Source organism: Ctenopharyngodon idella, chromosome 5, assembly GCF_019924925.1.
Source record: "Ctenopharyngodon idella isolate HZGC_01 chromosome 5, HZGC01, whole genome shotgun sequence".
NCBI classification, from domain to species: Eukaryota; Metazoa; Chordata; class Actinopteri; order Cypriniformes; family Xenocyprididae; genus Ctenopharyngodon; species Ctenopharyngodon idella.
In genome coordinates this window covers 31,129,276-31,152,138 of record NC_067224.1, presented here as the reverse complement: position 1 = coordinate 31,152,138, position 22,863 = coordinate 31,129,276, and the positions used below count along the sequence as shown (strand labels likewise).

The 22,863-nt window shown below is 39.6% G+C and overlaps 1 protein-coding gene across 1 annotated transcript; it reads right to left on the bottom strand.

The window, feature by feature from the left end:
- Nucleotides 1-9,610: 9,610 nt before the first annotated feature.
- On the bottom strand, nucleotides 9,611-22,617 carry LOC127512396 (myosin heavy chain, fast skeletal muscle). Its single transcript, XM_051893245.1, has 41 exons — nucleotides 22,550-22,617; nucleotides 22,385-22,424; nucleotides 21,079-21,293; nucleotides 20,842-20,985; nucleotides 20,601-20,757; nucleotides 20,467-20,494; nucleotides 20,184-20,289; nucleotides 19,941-20,033; nucleotides 19,772-19,835; nucleotides 19,580-19,678; nucleotides 19,372-19,475; nucleotides 19,149-19,287; nucleotides 18,767-18,885; nucleotides 18,529-18,678; nucleotides 18,273-18,443; nucleotides 17,889-18,189; nucleotides 17,723-17,787; nucleotides 17,543-17,630; nucleotides 16,982-17,099; nucleotides 16,774-16,897; nucleotides 16,534-16,670; nucleotides 16,185-16,440; nucleotides 15,847-16,089; nucleotides 15,564-15,740; nucleotides 15,108-15,253; nucleotides 14,909-14,999; nucleotides 14,448-14,837; nucleotides 13,259-13,385; nucleotides 12,876-12,994; nucleotides 12,593-12,789; nucleotides 12,326-12,509; nucleotides 12,060-12,225; nucleotides 11,809-11,933; nucleotides 11,395-11,703; nucleotides 11,088-11,291; nucleotides 10,878-11,003; nucleotides 10,618-10,788; nucleotides 10,417-10,521; nucleotides 10,195-10,290; nucleotides 9,938-10,069; nucleotides 9,611-9,723 (listed from the first exon to the last, which is right to left on the bottom strand). The coding sequence occupies exons 1-41, from the start codon at nucleotides 22,580-22,582 to the stop codon at nucleotides 9,709-9,711; spliced, it is 5,874 nt and encodes a 1,957-aa protein (XP_051749205.1). The 5' UTR covers nucleotides 22,583-22,617; the 3' UTR covers nucleotides 9,611-9,708.
- Nucleotides 22,618-22,863: the final 246 nt, after the last annotated feature.

Here is a 22,863-nt window from a genome sequence, read left to right as displayed (position 1 = left end):
AATGTCCAAATATTCCACGACATATTCCTCCAGCGATCGTGAGCCCTGCTTGAGCCCTAATAACAATAATGCAAAGTTCCTACCAGACCAGTGTTCATCAGAAAAGCTGCTGGATCGTTGATTCGGCGAAGTCTTCTGTAACGAAGCGAGACTCAGGCTGAGATCCATTTGCAAGCTTTATTAAATAAGAGCGTGGTCGTACAGGCAGGGTCAGACAGGAGCAAACAGGAACAGCAAGGGACAGGCAGAATCGTGGTCAGGATACAGGCAGTAGATCAGGGCAGGCAGAAAACATTCACAGTCCAGATAACAATAAACAGTCCAAAGGCAGGCAGCAGGGAATCATAAACAGGTAACCAGACAGGATCGATAACAGGCAGACAATAAACACAGGAAACCGCTCAGAGTTGAACACTGGGTGAATCAAGACTTCGCAATGAGGTGGTGTGTGTGTGAGTCTTTTATAGTCCAGGTAGTGTGCTAAGCTGTATGTGGCAACAGGTGATTGGTGTGGAGTGTGCATGAGATTGGCAGGGAGGATTATGGGAAATGGAGTCCAGGAACTGACAGGAACAGACGGTGATCGTGACAGTGGCTGTTGTGGTTCGTGGTCATAGCAGCACCAACTGTTGCAGTAAATGTGGTGAATTCAAATGACTTTGACATAGTCCTTTTATGTTTTCCTGTTTTAAATGCCTATTGCCCGCCATGCACAGTTGCCCTGAAGCCACCGTGGTGGCGGTGGCTCCGGGGTTTGGGCCCATCATCACTGCTTGCAGCTATATTTACATTTATAATAATTCCCTTACACCTTAACCCACACTTAAACCTACCCACACCACAAAACCTGTCCCTAACTTGACCCGTATCCCACCGCAATAGCAGCAGAAGTGTTTTGCAGTACAATATGAATGTTAGTATGTTTTATGTTAGTACATAGTAGTTAAGGCCACCTAATATAAGATAAGTATCACCAAATTCAAACAACTCAAAGAGCCATTCCTGATGTATTCAATTCAAAAGATAGCACAAACAGAAAATGGCTGACATACAATGAAAGTAATCATTCCCTGTTCTGTTTAGTCTTGCACTTGCAAAAACTTCAGGCAGTGACAGTGCATTTGTCAAAGGAGGTATGCAGGTTTGGAAACATGCCCATCAGAGAGTACAGGAAGATGAGAGAAGCAAGATCCATAGAGAAGCCTTTTTTTTCTCAGAGCCAGCAAAGAAGACATCCATATCCTTCTGACTGATAAGCAAATGACTGTTCATCGAGACCAAGTCAGAAAGAGGAGGCAGGTCACGGAACGTGTGATTGATGTAGTGAAAATTATTGGTAAATGTGGGCTAAGCTACAGAGGGCCGAGCCATGAAGCTACATATGATTTTGAAAACATGGCTGTTAATCATGGCAACTTTTTTAAGCTTATATTGTAGCTGAGCAAGTATGATGTCTGCCTACAAGAACATGTTAGTGATTGTATTGAGAAGAGCAAGAAGCAGATGGGAACTAAAGGAAGAGGGTCCTTGGTAACTATGATGTCCAAAACAACAGTACATAAAGTAATTGAATTAATTAGAAATATGATTCAACAGAAAATTGCTGTTGAAGTGAGAAAGGCAGTGATGTTCTCAATACAAATGGACACAACACAGGATTTAACATCCAAAGACCAGTGTGCTGTAGTTCTGCGATATGTTACTGATGTTGTCCACGAGAGACTGGTCATTGCGATCATTGACTGTCAGTTATCGACTGGACAGTAATTTGTGGAGCTTGTGAAGCAGACCCTAGAGAAGATGGACATAGACATCAAAAAGTGTATTGGTAATGCAACAGATGTATCAGCTAACATGCAATGACAGTACAAAGGTTTTTCTGCATTGCTCACAGGAGTATCACCTAACCAAGTACACATATGGTTAATGATGGGTATCGTTTGAATTTTATCGATACCGATACTGATACTGCTTATCAATACTACTCTATAATTTGGTGCAAAAAGACATAATGTGAAAAGATGTTGAAAATTTCAAGTTATTTTATTACTGCTGAACTTTGTACTGCAGTTTACAAATGCCTCTAAGCAAATAGAAAAAGGCACATAAAGCACATTTTTTTAAATAAATTGCCCTTCAAAAAGAGAGAGAGATTTCCTCAGCATACCACAGCACAACATATTTGAATAGCATGTGCATAAGAGCACAACAGAATGTAAAAGAGAATTCTGGCATCTCTAGCTATTTTCTATTTAAGAAAATCAACATATTGACTTTCTCAGGAAGCAAGTCATGAGCAAAAATCAACAGGCAAAAGAACACTTACACAAGGAACCTTTGCCTTTGGTTTAAAAGTACCATAGCAAAAACAATTAGCCTAATGTAAATTTCAAGCATTATTAAAGACAAGTAAAACACTCAGTAATTAAAAAATGACATAAAAAATTAGCAATCGCAACAAATAAATACAACTGAACAAAGATATGATTGAAATAAACAGTGTTTAAGATGTTCAGGTATTCAGGTACAGAAACTGTAATCAAATGTAAAATAACACTGCATTTTTTAAATAAAATATGCATTTCAAATATTGTTACAAAAGCTACTCAGTCAAGAACGAGTGGATTTTCTCTGTCTTTTGTTGTTTGATTAGTGTTGTTATAGAGACGGCAGCAGGAATATTAGTGCTGTCACTTTAAGAGCTGCGTGGATACAAGCATTACACAAGCGTGCAGCACAGAAAACGGCACATGTGTCGTCTTGCGCTTCACATTAAAATTACTTTTTCTGTGCGCACATTTCGGATGTGTGTGCCACACAGAAAACAGCGCACAAATCGTCTGAATGGTTTCACGAGTTCACACTTACAAATAAGTCAGATAAATTAATTGGTAAACGTATTTGGCGTGGTGTCTGGGGAGAGGGCTCCGAGCTCGGTAATTAGCCCGAACACAGAGTATTCGATTCCCAACCCTAACTAGTACTAACTAAAGACTTATTTTATAATGAATGTTATCTTCGCCTGGGGCAGGGGAGTTGGAGCTGGGAGACGACGGAGACATAGTAAATACAGCGCATTGGTTGGGGTAGATGGCTTGTTTTGTTTGTAAATGATTCATTATATTACTAGTGTTGCCTCCTTTGTTGATAAATGACAAGCAGCAGCATCTAATTCGCCATTAACACCGAAATATATGGGGATACAACAACACAAGTATCAATAACAGTATAGTTTGTCCTGAAGCTTATTGTTAGTCCGGTATTGACCCAATTACGTACCGGTCCAAAAAAATACCGGTTCTCGGTACCCATCCCTACATATGGTGTTACTCGCATGTACTCAACATTGTGCTAGCTGACACTCCTGGGGTTGTTGTGGCAAGTGAATCCCTTTTCTCACTACTGAATGACATTGCAGTATTCATTCATGATTCCTACAAGCGCATGAAGCTATGGGAGGAATCCAGTGAGGACAAGAGACACAGACTGCTTGGGGTAATTGGTGAAACACGCTGGTGGGCCAAAGATGAGGCCTTAAGGAAAGTATTTGGAAGGTTTGCAAAACCTGACCATGCACATTACACAAATCTGGTCATCACTATGGAAAAAATTTAAAAGGATGTGATCATGAAATATATCACCTGAAACAAGGCCCAAGGGTACTAGAATGCTCTCCTAAAGAATGAAACCATACTGACAGCTGAGGTGTTTTTCAGGATTTTTGAGCAGACATCGATTATACAAAATCAACATCCACAATGTGGTCTTGGACACTGTTATTGAAAACATTCATAGCCATTATGCAGACAATGCAGTGAAAGCCCTGAAATCAGAGAAAAAAGGCCTTCCAGAGATAATCATTAAGGAGCTCAGCAAATGCCTACTGCAATTTGATGAACATGTCAGTGTTGAGACCTTGCAGGCTGAACTGATCAGCCTTGCACAGCAATGGGAAAGATTGAAACAATAACTAACGGAGAACTACAACATTTGGGGTGCTGCCCTCTAGTGACGAAACATGGGAAGGCTCTGAGGTTCCTGATGAAAGTGGGGAGTTTGTGAGCAGAAGTTGTTCCACATGCAAAAACTGTCTAATATGCTGCTATCTCCTCTTGTCTCAGTATAGTCTGCTTACTGCTTTGTTGATGGTTTGGGTTATAAGTTCCTCCCCACACTATCCATTACTCAGGTTGCCTGTGAGAGGATCTTCTCCACCCTGATGTTAGTGAAGAACCGTCTGAGAACCTCCCTCAGTCAAGAGAACCTTGAAGCATTCCTTTTTACAGCAACAGACAAGCTAGATTCTTATGGAACTTGATAAAGATTACATCATTGACAAGATGGCAGAGCAGTGAGCTACTGCACCACCTACAAGTTTACTAGTGCTAATTACTGTTTACTCTTACTGGTCTGTTATTATGCCATCAGTGAGTGAACATTGCAATCTGTTGTTACTTACACTGTTGTAGCTTTTAAGTGTATTTTGTGTGTGTTTGTTTCTGATACTTTTGATATACTTGAGCATTGCATTCCCTACATAAAAAATAAATATTTGAACATTTGAACTGTGTATCTCTCACTCCCTTTTCTGTCGGTCACTTTGACGTGTGTCAAAACTAACATATGGGGTTCGCTTTTGGGAGCCCCAGTCACGTCTGAGAATATCAGAAAAGGCCAATGAAATTGGCGTGCAGAATTTGGATGCCCATGGTCACACACATGCTCACATGTGTCAGACATTGGATTGGTTCACAGTGATACACCTGAAGGACGCATACTTTCATGTTTCGATCCTTTCCTTGGCACAGACCGTTTCTTCGGTTTGCCTTCGAAGGACAAGCTTACAAGTACAAGGTCCTCCCTTTCGGGCTGTCCCTGTCTCCTCGCGTCTTCACAAAGGTTGCGGAGGCTGCCCTTGCTCCTATAAGGGAGCAAGGCATTCGCATTCTCAATGACATCGACAACTGGCTTATTTTAGCTCAGTCGTAGGAGTTGGTCTGCGAACACAGGGACCAAATCCTTCAGCACCTAACCCGACTGGGACTTGGGGTCAACTGGGAGAAGAGCAAGCTCTCCCCTACGCAGAGCATCTCTTTTCTTGGTGTGGAGTTGGACTCGGTCATCATGACGGCGCTGCTCTCTCTGGACCGTGCTCAGTCAATGCTGCATTGCTTGAACCTATTCAAGCACAAAACAGCAGTTCCACTGAAATACTTTCAGAGGCTCCTGGGGCATATGGCATCCGCAGCCGCTCGTATTGTTACATATGAAACCACTGCAGCATTTTCTTCAGACTCAAGTCCATCCCACTGATCTGTTGCTGCCTTTTCAGCCCTTGGTCGAACCTTGTGTTTCTACAGGCAGTAGTTCCACTAGGCCAAGTATCTAGGGGACACCACCACCTCCAAGACAGGCTAGGGTGCCGTGTGCAATGGGCATGCAGTTTCAGGCTCCTGGACGTGTTGGTCCAGATGGACAACACAGCGACGGTGGCGTACATAAATTGACAAGGTGTGCCGTGCCCGCTTGGAGAGAGAGCTCACTCCACTCGCGGTGTCGCTGCCACTTCGGCTCTGGCAAACGGTGCTTCACTAGCAGACATATCTAGAGCTGCGGACTGGGCTACACCCAACACATTTGCGAGATTCTATAATCTCCGTATGGAGCCAGTTTCGTCTTGAGTTTTTTGTGATATCAGGTAAATATCGACAAACTGGCTGGGTGTAGTGCTTGCATTAGCGAGGTGATAACGTGCGCTCTTAGGTCTAGTTCAGTTCCCCAGGCATGCTGAACCCTAGGCCACCTCTCTTCATCATTCTAGCACCCTTGCGTGTACAACTCACTTCCAGGCCCATTACTCATGAGCTGCCCCTTTTCAGGTGAGCCCTTGTAATCTGGCTGGTGCTCTGTATGTGGTGGTTTACCTGAAGGTCACCCCATACGATGTATTTCCAGTTTAGTTTCCCTGTTGACGAACCCAGTGTCTTTCCCTCAACAGAGCTAGCTCTTTCTCTAGTCACTGTGGGATAGGTAGCCTCCCCCGCTTGATGGAGCCCACCACAGAGACTTTCCTGAGTCCTTAGGATGTATTTTCCACATGGGTACCTCCCCTTCAGGTAGAATGTGGTCTCTGTAGCATTTTTGTCCCTCTGAGAAAGAAAATGCTTCCCAACGTTAACATCCAGGTGTACACAGCTGTGCATTTTCTAAGCTTAGGCGTATTGCCTTAAAAGAATCAGAAGAGGCCCTACAGCTGCAGTGAACTCTTGTGAGGTGGGTAGCGCTTCTTGCAGGAGACCTGAGGTCATTTACCCTGGGTGTTGGAAGGTCGTTTAGTATAGGGACCCCATATGTCGGTTTCGACACGTCGAAGTGACCGACAGAAAGGGAATGTCTCGGTTGCATATGGTATGCTACCTCAGCTCCTCAGAACAAAACTGAATGCAGCTTGTATGCTGCTGGCCAATTTCATTGAGCTTTTCTAATATTCTCAGAGGTGACTGGGGTTCGCAAGTGCAAACCCCATACAGTGCCACTTGAAAGTTTGTGAACCCCTTGCAGAATCTGTGAAAATGTGAAAAATTTTAACAAAATAAAAGAGATAATACAAAATGCATGTTATTTTTTATTTAGTACTGTCCTGAGTAAGATATTTTACATTAAAGATGTTTACATATAATTCACAAGACAAAAAAATAGCTGAATTTATTAAAATGACCCCATTCAAAAGTTTGTGAACCATTGATTCCTAATACTGTGTGTGGTTACCTGGATGATCTACGACTGTTTTTTTTTTTTGTTTTGTTTTGTTTTGTGATGGCTGTTCATGAGTCCCTTGTTTGTTACGAGCAGTTAAATTGCCCAGCATTCTTCAGAAAAATTCTCCAGATCCAGCAGATTCTTCAGTTTTCCACCATCTTTTGCATATTTGAACCCTTTACAGCAGTGACTGAATGATTTTGAGATCCGTCTTTTCACACTGAGGACAATTGAGGGACTCAAACACAACTATTAAAAAAGGTTCAAACATTCACTGATGCTCCAGAAGGAAACACAATGCATTAAGAGCAGGGGGGTGAAAACTTTTTGAATTTGAAGATCAAGGTAAATTGTACTTAATTTGTCTCCGGGAAACATGTAGGTATCTTCTGTTGCTTCCAAAGGGCAGTACTAAATGAAGAAAGTTGATATTTAAACAAAATAAGAAAAATTTGGACATCTTCATCCTGTTCAAAAGTTTTCACCCCCGTGCTCTTAATGCATCGTGCTTCCTGCTGGAGCATCAGTGAATGTTTGAACCTTTTTTAATAGTTGTGTTTGGGTCCCTCAATTGTCCTCAGTGTGAAAAGATGGATCTCAAAATCATACAGTCACTGCTGGAAAGGGTTCAAATATGCAAAAGATGCTGGAAATCTGAAGAATCTGCAGGACCAGGAGGATTTTTCTGAAGAACAGAGCTCAGTTTAACTGCTCAGATCAAACAAGGGACTCATGAACAACCATCACAAAACAAAAAAAAAAAACAGTCGTAGATCATCCAGGTAACCACACACAGTATTAAGAATCAATGGTTCACAAACTTTTGAACGGGGTCATTTTAATAAATTCAGCTATTTTTTGTCTTGTGAATTATATGTAAACATCTTTTATGTAAAATATCTTACTCAGGACAGTACTAAATAAAAAATAACATGCAATTTGTATTATCTCTTTTATTTTGTTAAAATTTTTCACATTTTCACAGATTCTGCAAGGGGTTCACAAACTTTCAAGTGGCACTGTATGTTGGTTTCGACACACATCTCCGTTCCCTCCATCAGGGAACAAGGGTTACCATGCATAACCAAGACCTTATCCATTTTTAAAAAGTGAAAGCCAATTGTATATTTGTTTGTGGTATGGTAGTACAGATGGTGTATTCCTGGTGAGTTTTTGAGGGTTCGCCTATAGACATATATACTGTACCTTGACAACTCAGTATTAAGACAGATAATTTGTTGGTCAGTCCCATTTTTTTGTATTTTGTAATCTGTATAAATGTCCTCCCAGATGAACACAGTGGCCAAATTTATCATTTGTCTGGTAGTCTACCTGTTACATCAACTAATAGGGTTAACCTACAAGATTAGCAGTCCGGTGGATTACATGAACATGGTGGCGGTGACGGCAGCGGAGGTGGCCTGGGATGGAGTCAAATTGCCGGCCTGAATTATTGTCTCAGTCCACCATTGCGTGCAGTGGATGAGTTTGTTATGAAAGAGCAGTCAGCTCTTCGTCTCTTGTGCTGACAATTATAAGAGGAGACCTATTTCGCATCAGCTGCTCTCTCATTTGTTGTAAACGCGATTACATGTCACAAAGACACAAAAATTCAAAAATTCAAGTTGGATTCCTCTCGAATCGTCTCTTCACTGGTGTTGGGATATCTGAAGTCCTCGCCGGAGTACAAGGATATGAGATGCAATATGTGAATGCTTAGCTAAAGAGATCTTTAATCTAGATATAAACTGGGAGATTAAGTCTGAACCTCGAGCAGTATAAGGAAGGCTGTTCCAGAGTTTAGGAGCCAAATGTGAAATGCTCCTTTAGTGGACTTAGATATCCTAGGTACTACCAGAAGCCCTGAGTTTTGTGATCTTAAAGAGCATTATGGATTGTAGGGTGGTAGAATATTGGTTAAATACACAGGAGCTAAACAATTTATGGCCTTATAGGTCAGTAGCAATACTTTAAAAATGATACAGAACTTAATAGGTTCTGTATCAACACGTGCAGAGATGATAAAATTGGTGTTACGTGATCATATTTTCTTGACCTAGTAAGAACTATAGCAGCTGCATTTTGGTCTAATTGTAGCTTTTTATTGAGAATGCAGGACAACCAGCTAGTAATGCATTACAGTAATCTATTCTAACTTTTCTTCATCAGAAACCGATAACATGTTTCGTAGCTTTTACAATCTCCATCAGGGCTTCGAGCTCACTCCAGGAATGGTTATTCTTCTGGGCACTGTTCAGGGATGTTTCTAATTAGGACATTTGTGCTGCGGTGAGCTGGGCATCACTGCACACATTTGTGAGATATTATAGACTGGATGTGACTGAGCCATCTCTGGATCATTCAGTGCTTGGTATGTGAGCGGTGCGTGATACATCTGTAGAGGCTTAATTGTGCTAACTGGAAGGCTGGTTCACAGAACACTGCAGTAGTCCAGTTTTAAGCTTTACAGTATATTCAGATAGGTACTGTATGGTTTGATTTTTGTAATGGTGTTAAGTATTAGTTTGAATAGCATTGAGGTTTAACTGTTTAAGACTCAGAATACTATTAAACTGCAATGTTGAGTAGAGTATTTTTTTAAATTGTTTGAGGACGATAACATCAATCCAGGGTGGAAACTTTATAGGAGAAATGTTTGTGTGAATGCATTCAGTGAAGATAAGTATTACATTTTATGGAAACTTTTTAACTTTTATGGAACCTTTAAGAGTTCAAATTTGAGAGAATCAAGACACTCAAGACACTCTTGATAATCAGCACTCTTATGGTGTGAATAATAAGTGTATCTTGCTGAAGAAGAAAAAAAAAGAGAAAAAAATCACACAAAGTCTTATTATTTGATAAAATGTAAAGGTTTATTAAGAAAGGTACTTTTACACTATTCATATTATATGACTTCAGTAAATGCTCCTTTCAAGTTTTAAAGATTCATTCTTCTTTGACCTGGGAAAGAAGGAAGAGGCAAACAGCCTTATTAACAAAAATGTGCTCCAATTTACATAATGAAGATAATACAGGTGTGCAAATGTCATACAGGACATGTAACATCAGCAAAATGCAATTATCATAGTTCCACTATACTTCTGCTAAGAGGTAGTTCATGTATTTGGATAAACAATTTGAATAATAAAAACAAAACTCATCTACTCAGTCTAACCTTTCCAGCATCACGGCTCTTAACTCTGAGCTTGTTGACCTGAGACTCAGAAATGTCAGCACGCTCCTCAGCCTCTTCCAGCTCATGCTGCACCTTCCTCAACTTGGACAGGTAACCATTGGCTTGCTCCTCCTAAAGTTTTAAAAAATATATATATATATATATTATATATATATATATATAGTTCACGTATCATCAAATTAGCATTCAAATATAAATAATTACAGTGTCAAAATGTTTTATTAGGTTTTACATACCGCCTCTTCAGACTGCCTCTTGTAGGCTTTGACCTTCAGCTGCAGTTTGTCAACCAGATCCTGGAGTCTGGCGACGTTCTTCTTGTCCTCGTCAGTCTTCAAAAAAATACACATATTTACTAGATTAAGTCTTGATCCTTTACTAAAAAATAGGTATTGTCAGTACATACAATATTATACGGACTCTTTTGTCTGAACAACTTATGAGAAATATAGTCATACCTGATAAGTGAGCTCTTTCACTCTCCTCTCATATTTGCGGACACCTTTAACAGCATCAGCTCCACGTCTCTGCTCTGCTTCAACTTCAGTCTCAAGCTCACGAACCTATAGTAGAGATTATTTTTAATCAAACAATTCATTCATAATTTATCATAATATAACATACTTCACATTGCCCATCATTACTATAAAGAGACTTACTCTGGACTCCAGTTTCTGGAGTTGTTTCTTTCCTCCCTTCATGGCCAGATTCTCAGCCTCATCCAGACGGTGCTGCAGGTCCTTCACTGAGACCTCCAGATTCTTCTTCATCCTCTCAAGGTGAGAACTGGTGTCCTGCTCTTTCTTGAGCTCTTCTGCCATCAATGCAGCCTTTTGCGTGAATGCAGAAATTCATTAGATCCACATTTTTTAAGTACACACATGTCTTGGTGAAACATTTGGCTGCTACTGTTACTCACATCAGTGATGGCCTTCTTGGCCTTCTCCTCTGCATTTCTGGCTTCCTGTACAGTGTCATCAACTTCACTCTGGACGTGAATAAGGTCAGCCTCAAGCTTCTTCTTGGTGTTCAGGAGACTTGTGTTCTACAAAATGAAAGTATAAACAGTATAAACATTTTGAATGATGCTCTCAATTTCCTTAATTTCAGGGAAACAATATGCACTTACCTGAGAGTGCAGCAGCCCAACACGCTCACTGATATCCACCAGCTCTTGTTCAGCCACTTTGCGGCCTCTCTCTGTCTGCTCTAGAGCAGCTCTCAGCTCCTCAATCTCAGACTGCATCAGAGTGTTTCTGCGCTCCACCATGGCCACCTGCTCCTTCATGTCTTCCTGTCCTCTCAGAGCATCATCAAGGTGCAGTTGGGCATCCTGAACACAACAAAAGCTTTACAATGAGCTTTTGATGTGCTTTCTGTTGGGTTATAAAAAAAAAAATATGAACACATCCCAAAGTCAAAAAGAAGTCACATACCTTGAGCTGTCCCTGAACGTTCCTGAGCTGTTTCTGGGCCTCAGCAGCCTGGCGATTGGCATGGCTCAGCTGAATCTCCATCTCATTAAGGTCTCCCTCCATCTTCTTCTTGATTCTCAGAGCATCATTCCTGCTCCTAACTTCAGAGTCCAGAGTGCTCTGCATGGATTCAATGACTCTCTGGCTGTTCCTCTTGATCTGCTCCATCTCCTCATCCTTCTCTGCAAGTTTCCTGTCAATCTCACTTTTGACCTGGTTTAGCTCAAGCTGGACACGAAGAATCTTGGACTCCTCATGCTCCAGGGTGCCCTATGTAATATAAAAACTGCATTTAAATATCAAAATGAAAATATATATTAACAACATAGTATAATGGTTGTAGCAAGAATTCCATATTGATCTTCAGATACTTACTTCAGCCTCCTCCAGGGCGGTCTGAATCTCTGCCTTCTCAGTCTCCACTGTCTTCTTGGCTTTTTCCAGCTCATGGATGCCTTTCCCAGTCTCACTTAACTGCTCTGTCAGTTCTGAAATCTCCTCTATAGAAAGAAAAAAATATATAATCTTTATCATTATAAACATTAATCATATGTGCTTACTTTTTAATGCTCACTGAGAATTAGAACATTACATTTTTTTTTCTAATTTAACGGTTTCATTCTTACGCTGCAGATTCTTGTTCTCTCTCTTGAGGGTCTCCAGTTGATCCAGACTTTCTTCATAGGAGTTCTTCATCTTGAACAGCTCAGTGCTGAGTGAACGAGCCTCTTTCTGGGCACCTTCCAGCTCTGCCTGACCTTCCTCATATTTCTGCTTCCATTCTGCCAGGACCTTTAGTGGAGATATTTCAGGTTTGTTTAAGAAAATGATGAACAAAGCCCATTCCAGCAATACTTTACAAAGCGAATATCATATGACTAAAATTGTTTACCTTGTCAAAGTTCTTCTGCTTCTTGTCAAGGTTAGCAGCCAAACCATTGGCTCTCTCCACATCAATCATGAGGTCCTCCACCTCAGCTTGGAGTCTCTGTTTGGTCTTCTCCAGAGATGCACATTTGGAGTTCACTGCCTCAACTTGTTCCTCTGCATCTTGCAGACGCTGAGCCAGCTTCTTCCTGTTAAGTAATACACATGACTCTGAATTCTAATCTATAATATATCTGTGAGAATTGGGAATATTATTCAATAATATACATACTTGGACTCTTCAAGCTCCTCAGTGCGCTGAATGGCATCAGTTTCATATTTGGTTCTCCATTGAGCAACCTCACTGTTGGCCTTTGACATTCCCCGCTGCAGCTCAGCCTTTGCCTCCTGCTCTTCCTCAAACTGCTCACGGAGCAGGTCACAGTCATGACGGGATGATTGCACAGCATGGGCCAGTGCGTTCTTAGCCTAGGAGACAAAGTCACATAATATTAGCTAGTCTCTGCATTATAGTAATGGATAAGTATGTGTATGTATTGATTATGCTGTATTACCTTAACCTCCTCTTCAATATGCCTCTTAAGCTCCTCAATTTGCTGGGTGAAAGCTTGTTTGCCTCTGGTGAGCTGAGAAACTAGAGCTTCCTTCTCCTCCAGCTGACGGCCAAATTCACCTGTATAGTTTCAGATTCACTGTGTCAGATTGTGCTATGTCTCTATCAGTTCATTTCAAAACAAATGGATGTAAGATTTTATCAGTCAACATTAAAAAAAGTTCTCTAATAAGACTTTGTTGCAGTCAGAAATTCACTGGTAAACAATCTTAATACACTATTATTGTTGATTTTTTTTTTATGATTATTGTTAATTATTGACGTTAATTACTTTTGATATAATATTGACTTGTTCATGATTGGTCACAATTTGTCATTAGTTACCATTTTCAGTTTGAAATCTTGCTCTTTGAGCACTGAGATCATTTATCTGGCGAATGTTCTCGTCATTCTTGGACTTAATTTCACTAAGTTGGTCCTCAAGTGTGCGGCACATCTTCTCAAGATTGCCCTGTAAATACAAAAGTAATTAGATATTTGAAAAAACTTCTCGTTATTCTTGATTTATGTGACCCGTGCTGGCAAAATGAGTCATAATGAGCACATTTTCAAAAATGAGTTATTGGTATAATCTCGATTTAAAAAAACCTTCAAAATGATGTATGATTTGTTGGAAACAGACAAAAAAGGACTTAGCTACACCTATTTGAAGTCGATAGAGTCAGCAAAGTCAATTTTGAGAAAAATCTAGTTAAAGTTTTCTGAAGGTTCCAAAACAAAATCACCTAGCAAGCATACCTTAAAATCCCTGGTAATACCACCAAATTTGGCACACACCAAAGTCAAAACCCACATCTATCAGAAAAATATATATTCAACTTTTTTCCATGATACCACAATTGTTTGATTAACATTAATGAGAAAAAGAGCCTCTATATTAAGACCTACTGTCTTAACACTGATCTAATATAATGTTACACATCAGATGTTTTTCCTCAACAGTTAACCAAACGTTCACTTAAGACATAACAGATAATGTTTGCGTAAATACACACCAAGACAGATATTTTGAAATACTGTAATTCTGTGTACATGTGTATGTGCAGTCTGAGAGGCGTCATTGTGCTCATGCTTTGGATCTGTCAGTCAGCGCAAATAAGATCATTTTGCATGAGTTTGAAAATCACATTTCATTGGTTCAGACTCATGCAATCAAGAATTCGCTATGATTAGTCACAAAGTTGGAATGCTTCACTTTACAACGATACCAAACTTGTGCTGAGGGGAAGCCAGCAGAGAAAAACTGCAATTTTTCATGATTTTTAAAACAAAGGAAAGATTTAGGACCTCTCAGAAAACATACAAATAAAAGATCATTTTAGATGTTTAATTACTATTTGGAGCATTGAGATCACTAGACGAGGGCTTAATGAACTCATTTTTGTAAAAACCTCAAATTCGACCAAAATCGACATTTTTCACTTGTTTTGCCTGTAGCTCGTAATTAGCCTGTGCGCATTCCGAATCATTTTGCAAGCACGGGACACATATATTCTTCAGAATATTTCCCAACCTTTGCTTTGGCAACAGCTTCCATGTTGCTGGAAAGATCATCAATCTCCATTTTGTATTCACTCTTCTCCTTCTCAAGCTTCTGCTTGACACGCTGCAGGTTGTCGATTTGCTCTCCCAGCTCGGCCACACTGTCTGCCTGCTTCTTGCGGAGGGCAGCAGCTGTAGCTTCATGCTGGAGGGTGAACTCTTCAAGATCACGACGCAGCTTCTGGAATTCAGCTTCACGCTTCTTATTCATCTCGATCTGAGCAGAATTGGCTCCTCCAGCCTCCTCAAGCCTCTCACTGATCTCCTCAAGTTCCCTGGAGAGATCAGCTCTCTGTTTCTCAACCTTGGCACGAGCAGCACGCTCAGCCTCGATCTCTTCCTCCAGTTCCTCAATGCGAGCCTATGGTGGAAAATAGTTCATTAGATTTTGGGTGATAATGATCATAATGTTTGAAAAAAATTTCAAAATACCTGAAGCTCCTTGATCTTCTTTTGGATTTGAGCACCCAGAGATTGTTCATCTTCTATCTTGCTAAGCAGCTGGCTTGTTTCAAAGTCTTTCCTGTGGGTGTTCAACAATAAGTAGTTTGTAAAAAAAAAAAAAAAAAAAAAAACGATAACACAACAATAAAAGTTTACAATGTTTTCAAAGATTTTATGCTTTAATTACTTTTTTATTTTCTCATCAGATTGCTGCTTTTCATTCTCCAGGTCCATGACGGACTCTTGTGATAATTTCAGGTCTCCTTCAAGCTTTCTCTTGGCTCTCTCCAGGTCCATGCGGAGCTTCTTCTCTTGTTCAAGGGAACCCTCAAGCTACAGGGAAATGATATATAAAATATGGAAGGGCTCCGAGCTTGAAGTTTGGCCTGAACCTAGAGAACTCCCCCCGGTTGTGATAGGAATGGTTAGAACTAGAAGTGAGGAGATGGGGTGGTGGAGGAATGCTGATAAACTGTTAATGAACAGAGGTAAGTATGCTGTATATATACCTCTTATCATTAATTGAGTTGATTAACTGAATGCGCTCCTCTCGTGTTAATTAGGTTAAATATCTGAGCGTGCTTCTCCCGAACTTTGTTAATAAAACATAATTTAATATAATTAATTTAGATAATCAACTCACATCATCAACTTGCTGCTCAAGTTTTGTCTTGGATTTGGTCAAGGTGTTGACTTTGTCCTCCTCAGCCTGAAGATCATCCAGTGTCTGCTGATGTGCCTCTTGGAGGGCTTTCTTCTCCTTCGTAAGCTTAGCAAGGCTCTCATCCTGAGATGTCATTTCCTCAGTCAAGTTCTTGACCTGTGTAATTTTTTGTTTCAAGTGAGGTTATATTTTACAATTTATATTCTATATCAATATATAAGACAGAGATTAAGTCTAATCTTAAACCAACTCAGTCTCCAACCTTATTCTCAGTGGCATGTTTCTCCTTCTCCACTTTAGCCAAGGTGAGCTCCAGGTCATCAATGTCTTTCTTCAGCTCAGAGCACTCGTCCTCCAGTTTCCTCTTTTTGGCTGTCAGTTCAGCATTGATTTCTTCCTCATCCTCCAGTCTTTCAGTTGTCTCTTTGAGTTTACCTTCAAGCTGGATTTTGCTCTTGATCAGGCTCTCACACCTCTCCTCGGCATCTGAGAGATTCTCAGTTTCCTGTTAGTAAAATAGAGTGCTATTTCATTGGAAACTACATTGCTCATTTTAATGGAGCCAAAATCAGTTAATTCAAATAAAAAAAAAATACTCACAGATGCTACTTGCAGCTGCAGATCATTTTTCTCTTGCAGCAGTGATACCATCTTCTCTTCAAGCTCCTTCTTTTTGGCTTCAGACTTAGTCAAAGCCTCTTTGCATTTTTCAAATTCCTCTTTCATGCCTGCCAGCTCCTTCTCAGTCTCGGCACTCTTCAGCATGGGCTTAATCTTGTAGTAAACTTTCATCCATGGCCAGTGTTTGACATTCATGAATGAGCGGATGTTGTATTGGATAGTGTAAATGGACTCCCTGTCAATAATTCATCATTAAATGGCATAATCATCATTATTTACTGTTTACACAGTTATCATTGATGTCACCTTTTCTCATGACAATACTCACCTCCTCTCCGTCATTTTCACATACTCCTTCCTCATCACGTAGCCACGGCAGAGAGCCTGAGTCATTGTGACCAGAGTAGCCAGTTTCTCATCACGCATCTCCTCAAGAGTACCAAGAAGACCAGCTTTGAAGAACACCTAAATTTATGTAAAACAATAAATCAAAAGATATTGATTTAACCTGTATAGGCTAAATGATCATAATCAGTGAATCCTTGAAAGTTCACTGCTGAATATGAACCTTTGTGTGTCCAAATCTGTACTCGTCATGAGCAATGTCGATGGATCCTAGGAGTTTCTCACTGGCCTTCTTGTTATCCATAAACTGTCCTTCAGGGATAACACCGGCATTCAGCACCTTATATCTGTGGAAAATTGATCAAAATACTTAATGTCTTTTAATTAGGAGCCTCCTACAGGAAATGGTATTTTCATGTGGTCTAATTTACCTCTGCTTAAAGTCACCGTATTGGATTCTGCTGGGGAAGCCCTTTCTGCAGATTCTGATACCCTCCAGTACACCATTACACCTCAGCTGGTGGATAACCAGGAAGTTCTCCATGAGACCTATAATGAACAGTTTACACCATGAACTTGGTAAATTAACTTCATCATGTATATTGAGTGCCAGAATTTCTGTCATGACAACTCTCGGAGTGTTTGGCATGGTATTGGGTTTGACAATGTTGTATGTTTGGTCTTGGCAGAATAGATCTGCTACGCTGCTGCTGCTGTACAATATAGTGTACATGAATTACCTGTAGCAGATCTATACAGGTGGAGCTGGGGAAGGTGGAGGGTTTCTGAAGCGCTGCTAAGGCAATGCTACCAAAATATTTTGAAGGTTGAGCACGCAAGCTCATTGGCTACTGATACAGCAGAAACCAATCAGCTGTGCCCTATAGATAATGATGTGATTACGAGCAGGTTGATTTAAAGGACTTATTAGCCTACGCCATCTAGAGTTTCATGGCAGAACTTTGTATATCTTAAGCCTTTTAATACTTTACCTGGAGTCTTGGACTCATTAGGAATCAGACAGCGCACAAAGTGAGGGTGAGTGCTCCTCAAGTTGGTCATGAGTTTACCCAAGTTCTCCTGTGGAGAATAGAAAAGGGTTGGCATGCTTTGTATTTCATTTTTTTCCCTCAAGTACAGCAATATTGCTGTGATGTCATCTTTATACATACCCTGAACTGGGAGGACACAGTCTGCATGGATCCACCCTTCTTCTTGCCGGCCTTTTTAGTAGTATCTATTGAGATACAAATTTAAAGCAATGTGTATAAATGCAAAATCAAGAAAAAAAGTTTGGTCAAATAGTTTTTTTTTTTTTTTTTTTTTTTTTTTCTTTACCCTCAACAACAGCTGGGTAAAGAGAAGCCAGCAGTTTGTTAGAAGACTTCTGGTACAGCTGCAGAACAGATTCATTCAATGGATCCTTGTTTTTGTCCAACCAGCCAGTGATGTTGTAGTCCACAGTTCCAGCGTAGTGAACCAGGGAGAAGTGGGCTTCAGCCTTGCCTTTGGCAGGCTTTGGTTTCTGGAAAGCATTGCTTTTGCCAAGATGCTGATCATGCAGCTTGTTCTTGAAGGAAGTGTCTGAAGCCTTGGGGAACATGCACTCCTCTTCAAGGATGGAGAAGATACCCATGGGCTGTTTATAAAAGAATGTTGTTTATTACAAAAAATATGACAATTTGAGAATAGACAATGGAAATGAATAAATTCATTAAAAACCTTCTCAATGAGCTCAATGCAAGAAGCCAAGTCCATGCCAAAGTCAATGAACTCCCAAACAATGCCCTCCTTCTTGTACTCCTCTTGTTCCAGCACAAACATGTGGTGGTTGAAAAACTGTTGCAGTTTCTCATTGGTGAAGTTGATGCACAGCTGCTCCATGCTGTTGTACTGGAGGAAAAAATAACAGAAACATTTACTGACTTCTGAATATGATTCAATTTGACATAAAAATAAATAAAATAATAATTCTTACATCAAAGATCTCAAAGCCAGCAATATCCAGCACGCCAATGTAGAAATTTCTTTGTTGTTTTGTGTCCAACATCTGGTTGATACGAATGACCATCCACAAGAACATCTTCTCATAGATAGATTTGCCCAAGGCGCTAACAGAGTTGTACACCTGTAGAATAGATATTTAATTCTGCTTCTGCAATAATTAGCCAGATTTTTTGATTGAACACATGGACATGCTGGAAATGTTACTATACCTGTGCCACAGTCTGGCCTTTGGTCACAAACTCATTTCCGACCTTGACTCTGGGGTAGCACAAACCCTTTAGCATTTCAGCAGAGTTCAAACCCAGAAGATAGGAGATTTTGTCAGCCTCTGTTAAATACATTTTAAAATTAATTGTCTTAGCTCTATAGAGTCTTTTGTGTATGTGTAAAATTATAATAAATCAGGCAACAGGCACTTTTACTTTTATTTTTAGATTTATTGATATGCACAGCAATGCACACTTCTAGTTTATATTTACACTAAACATTTTACACACGGTCGATGCAGCTATTACTATTTTAAAGCCCAGGATAAAATAGAAGCATTAAGACTGGTCTCAAGATATACTGCAAAAAGCACACAAGTCTCACCCTCTGTGCCATCAGGCTCAGCTTGCTCCTCACGCTGCTTCTGCTTAAACTTCATGTTACCATGATGAAGCACAGCTCCAGTGAACTTGTAGATGCCCATTTTCTCCTCATTACTAAAGCCGAGAATGTCAATAGCACTCTGTAAATTACAGAGAAGAATGAGATTTATGATTTTCCATATTTATATAGAATAATTCAATATATTTAAACAGCAATGACTCACATCAGTAGCATCCAGCTCCTCTTTATCATCAATGCTGGCCACTGTGATCTGACCCTGACTGCACATGGGGAAGTCATAAGGGTTGGTGGTAAGGAGCGTCATTTCTGTAAAATACACCGATTTTTAAAAGAGTATCTTACAATATTAATATTAGTATAATATTAGTATCTTACAACATTGAAACATTGAATGAAATATGTGCACTTACCAATCAGCTCAGGCTTATGGTTGGTCATCATCTGGTAGAAGATGTGGTAGCCTCTCTCATCTGGAAGCTGGAATGACACTCTAGACTTCTCCAGCAGATCTGTTGAGAGAATGTACTTGAGTCACAATCATCTGAAGAGTGACAGACAAAGACAAATGTGCAGGATGGATCAATGAAATCGTGTCCACCTACATGTCTCAATGTCAGCACTAGCCAGTTTTCCAGTTGTACCGAAGTGAATTCTGATAAATTTACCCTGTTTAATACAAAATAGCATAATACATAAAAAATAATAATCTCTTTATAGAAAAATCTAACACAACTGACCATCTGTACAGTAAATAAACAGTGGTTAACTTACAAAACGAGAGGAGTTGTCATTTCTCACAGTCTTGGCATTACCATAAGCCTCAAGCAGAGGGTTGGCAGCAATGATCTGGTCCTCAAGAGAGCCCTGAGATGTTTGAAGAGTTTTCAGTTATTTAATATTTCATGTCTAAAGGCTGTTTGCAGGCATTTCACAAATTCACATATCATATAGTTTGTGTAAATCAACATCTTTCAAAATAATATATATCACATAGTATTGTATCGCATACAGTACCTTTATCTTACCCTCCTTCTTCTTTTCACCACCTGATACTGCAACTGTGGCAAAGTACTGGATGACACGTTTGGTGTTCACAGTCTTTCCAGCACCGGATTCTCCGCTGGTTTATGAGAGATTAGAAAACAGAAGATTAAAAGACATCTAGACTTTTCAAAGTATATTCAGAAGTTCATTTCTAAATTCTATTTTGTAAATATCTCCATAAAGATTTGTCATCTACATTATACTTTCAATTTTTAATTTTTGTCATGGTCTGAGATTAAATGAAAATACTTACGTAATCAGGACAGACTGGTTTTCTCTATCTGTTGATTGTAATTTGTAAAATATCCAGTAAATACTTCTTATATTAACAGCATCATCTATTTCACCCTAAAGAATTCTATATAATTCAATACCATAATGTCTTACCAGTCTGCATAAACTGATAGGCGTTGTCAGAGACAGAGAAGATGTGGGGTGGGGCCTCCATACGCTTTTTGCCTCTGTAAGCAGTCACCACTTCTGGATCATACACTGGGAGCATCTTGTAGGGGTTCACAGTTGCACAGAAGAGCCCAGAGTAGGTCTGAAATGAGTAGAGAAGTGGTCAGATTGCTACAACACAGACAAAATGAACTTAAATGCTTTTTTATGTTGTTTCAGAACCTACGTAGATCATCCATGCAGCATAACGCTCTTTGAGGTTATACAGCACAGAGGCTTCATTGAGATGGGTCATCATGGCCATGTCCTCAATCTTGTCATACTTGGGAGGATTCATTGGGTAGACATCTTCTTCCTTAGCAACTCTCTCCTATAAATTTGATAAATTAGATATTAGATATAAAAGAAAACAATGTAATAATAATTAAATGAGCATCTACATGAAATGGAAATTAAAACTTACCTCCTGAGTGTCAAGCAAAACAACTGTGACTTTGTTACCATCTTTGCTCTTGATTGTTCCCTTGAGGTACAACTCTTTGACATCAGCCACATAGCAGGCAGTCTTGGCATCAAATGGTTTGCTTTGAGCCTCGATTCTCTCCCTCTCAGGCTTACGAAGGTAAATGGCAGCCTTGCCATACGCGGCCATCTCCGCGTCCGTACTCATGGTGGCGGCTTACTAAAGAGAGAAAAGATAAAATTATCCATTAAAAATTTCATAAATATTCCATGTAACAACAAAGGCAATACTCATGAAATGAAACGTCTCGGTTACAAAGGTAACCCTCGTTCCCTGAAGGAGGGAACGGAGACGTACGTCGGACAGACCGACGAATAGGAATCCTATTCGTAGGTCTGTCCGACGTACATCGAACGTGACCGACTGAATGGGAACACATGAATTGTGTTAGGAAAGAGACATATTCCTAAGTTTAGGCTTACACATGAATACAGACACATAAAACAATACTAGATAAACTTTTAGATAGCAAGCAAGAAGCAGGTAAGGGGCCCATTAAAGGCAAAAATGTCGACTGAAGATTTTTTCCATTATAATTTAATATTTTATGATGAAATTTAGGCCTTTCTATTTTTATGCAAATGCCATCATGAATTGTGATAGCAACACTGTATGCCAATTTTGAATTTAATTGAATTTAATCAGAACAACAGTTCTGTAGTTAGAGCCAATTTCATGTTTTGCTCTATTAGCATGAATGCAAGTATGGACAGTTTGTGATGCTATAGGGGGTTTGAGTTAGAGACTCCACATTTGCAGTGTTTCATGTTCAGACTGTCCTCTATGTTTGTGCCAAATTTGTATAACTTTCCCACAAGCGGTTCTGTGGGCTCTTATAGACTCAAAAGTGGAAGAAGAAAAACAGAATATAATAACACGATAAAAAAACAAACAAATACAATAGGTGCCTATGCTTGGCTCCTAAAAATACAGTAAATAAAGGGTCAATGGGACCCAGTCCTTAAATTAATAGTACTAAAACATTTAAACATATTTCTTTGTAAATAAATTACACACGTTTTTAAAAGCAGCATGCTTCACCAGTTTTCATCTATGATACAGACTATAACAACTGTTTTCCTCTACCTAGTCCTTAAATTAATCGTACTAATACATTTAAACATATTTCTTTGTAAATAAATTACACACGTTTTTAAAAGCAGCATGCTTCACCAGTTTTCATCTATGATACAGACTATAACAACTGTTTTCTTCTACCCTAATCCACACACTGAATCAAACTCACTTGCCGTTTGTCCTTGAGACCAGATGAAATTTTCACTACCCTTGAATTAAAAAAAAATCAATTTATCAATGTATTAATATAAATAAAAACACAATTACTTTAAGTACAGATGCATAAGTGATGATGATAAAATGCCTTTCAGTCACAGTCAGCACAGGCTCTTACCACTGGATGGAACTTCTGAGGTCTTCTCTGCATCTCTTCTGGTCTATCCTCTTGGCTTTTATAGAGGTTGTTCATGCACACCAAGCAGAATCTATACATGGGCATATATTCTGATTTATGATTAGCTTTCTTGACCCACTATTAGAAATTTATGGACAGACACACAGACATCCTATCTGATGGAATCAGTCATAATTCAAACCTTTATTGCTTAAATATTTCTCTGACTACTGTCCAGCTAAGGTCACAGCTTCTATCTCAAAGTTCATGTGTTATTATTTATTTTTAGTCTATTAATAACATATGACACACAC

Excerpts from the sequence above, each read along its gene's own strand:
- LOC127512396 (XM_051893245.1), bottom strand. The coding sequence starts at position 22,582 with ATGCAGAGAAGACCTCAGAAGTTCCATCCAGTG. Across the intron at positions 18,886-19,148 it reads TGAGCCTGATGGCACAGAGG|AGGCTGACAAAATCTCCTAT; the intron begins GTGAGACTTGTG and ends TGTATTTAACAG. Across the intron at positions 10,522-10,617 it reads TCCAGAAACTGGAGTCCAGA|GTTCGTGAGCTTGAGACTGA; the intron begins GTAAGTCTCTTT and ends TCTCTACTATAG.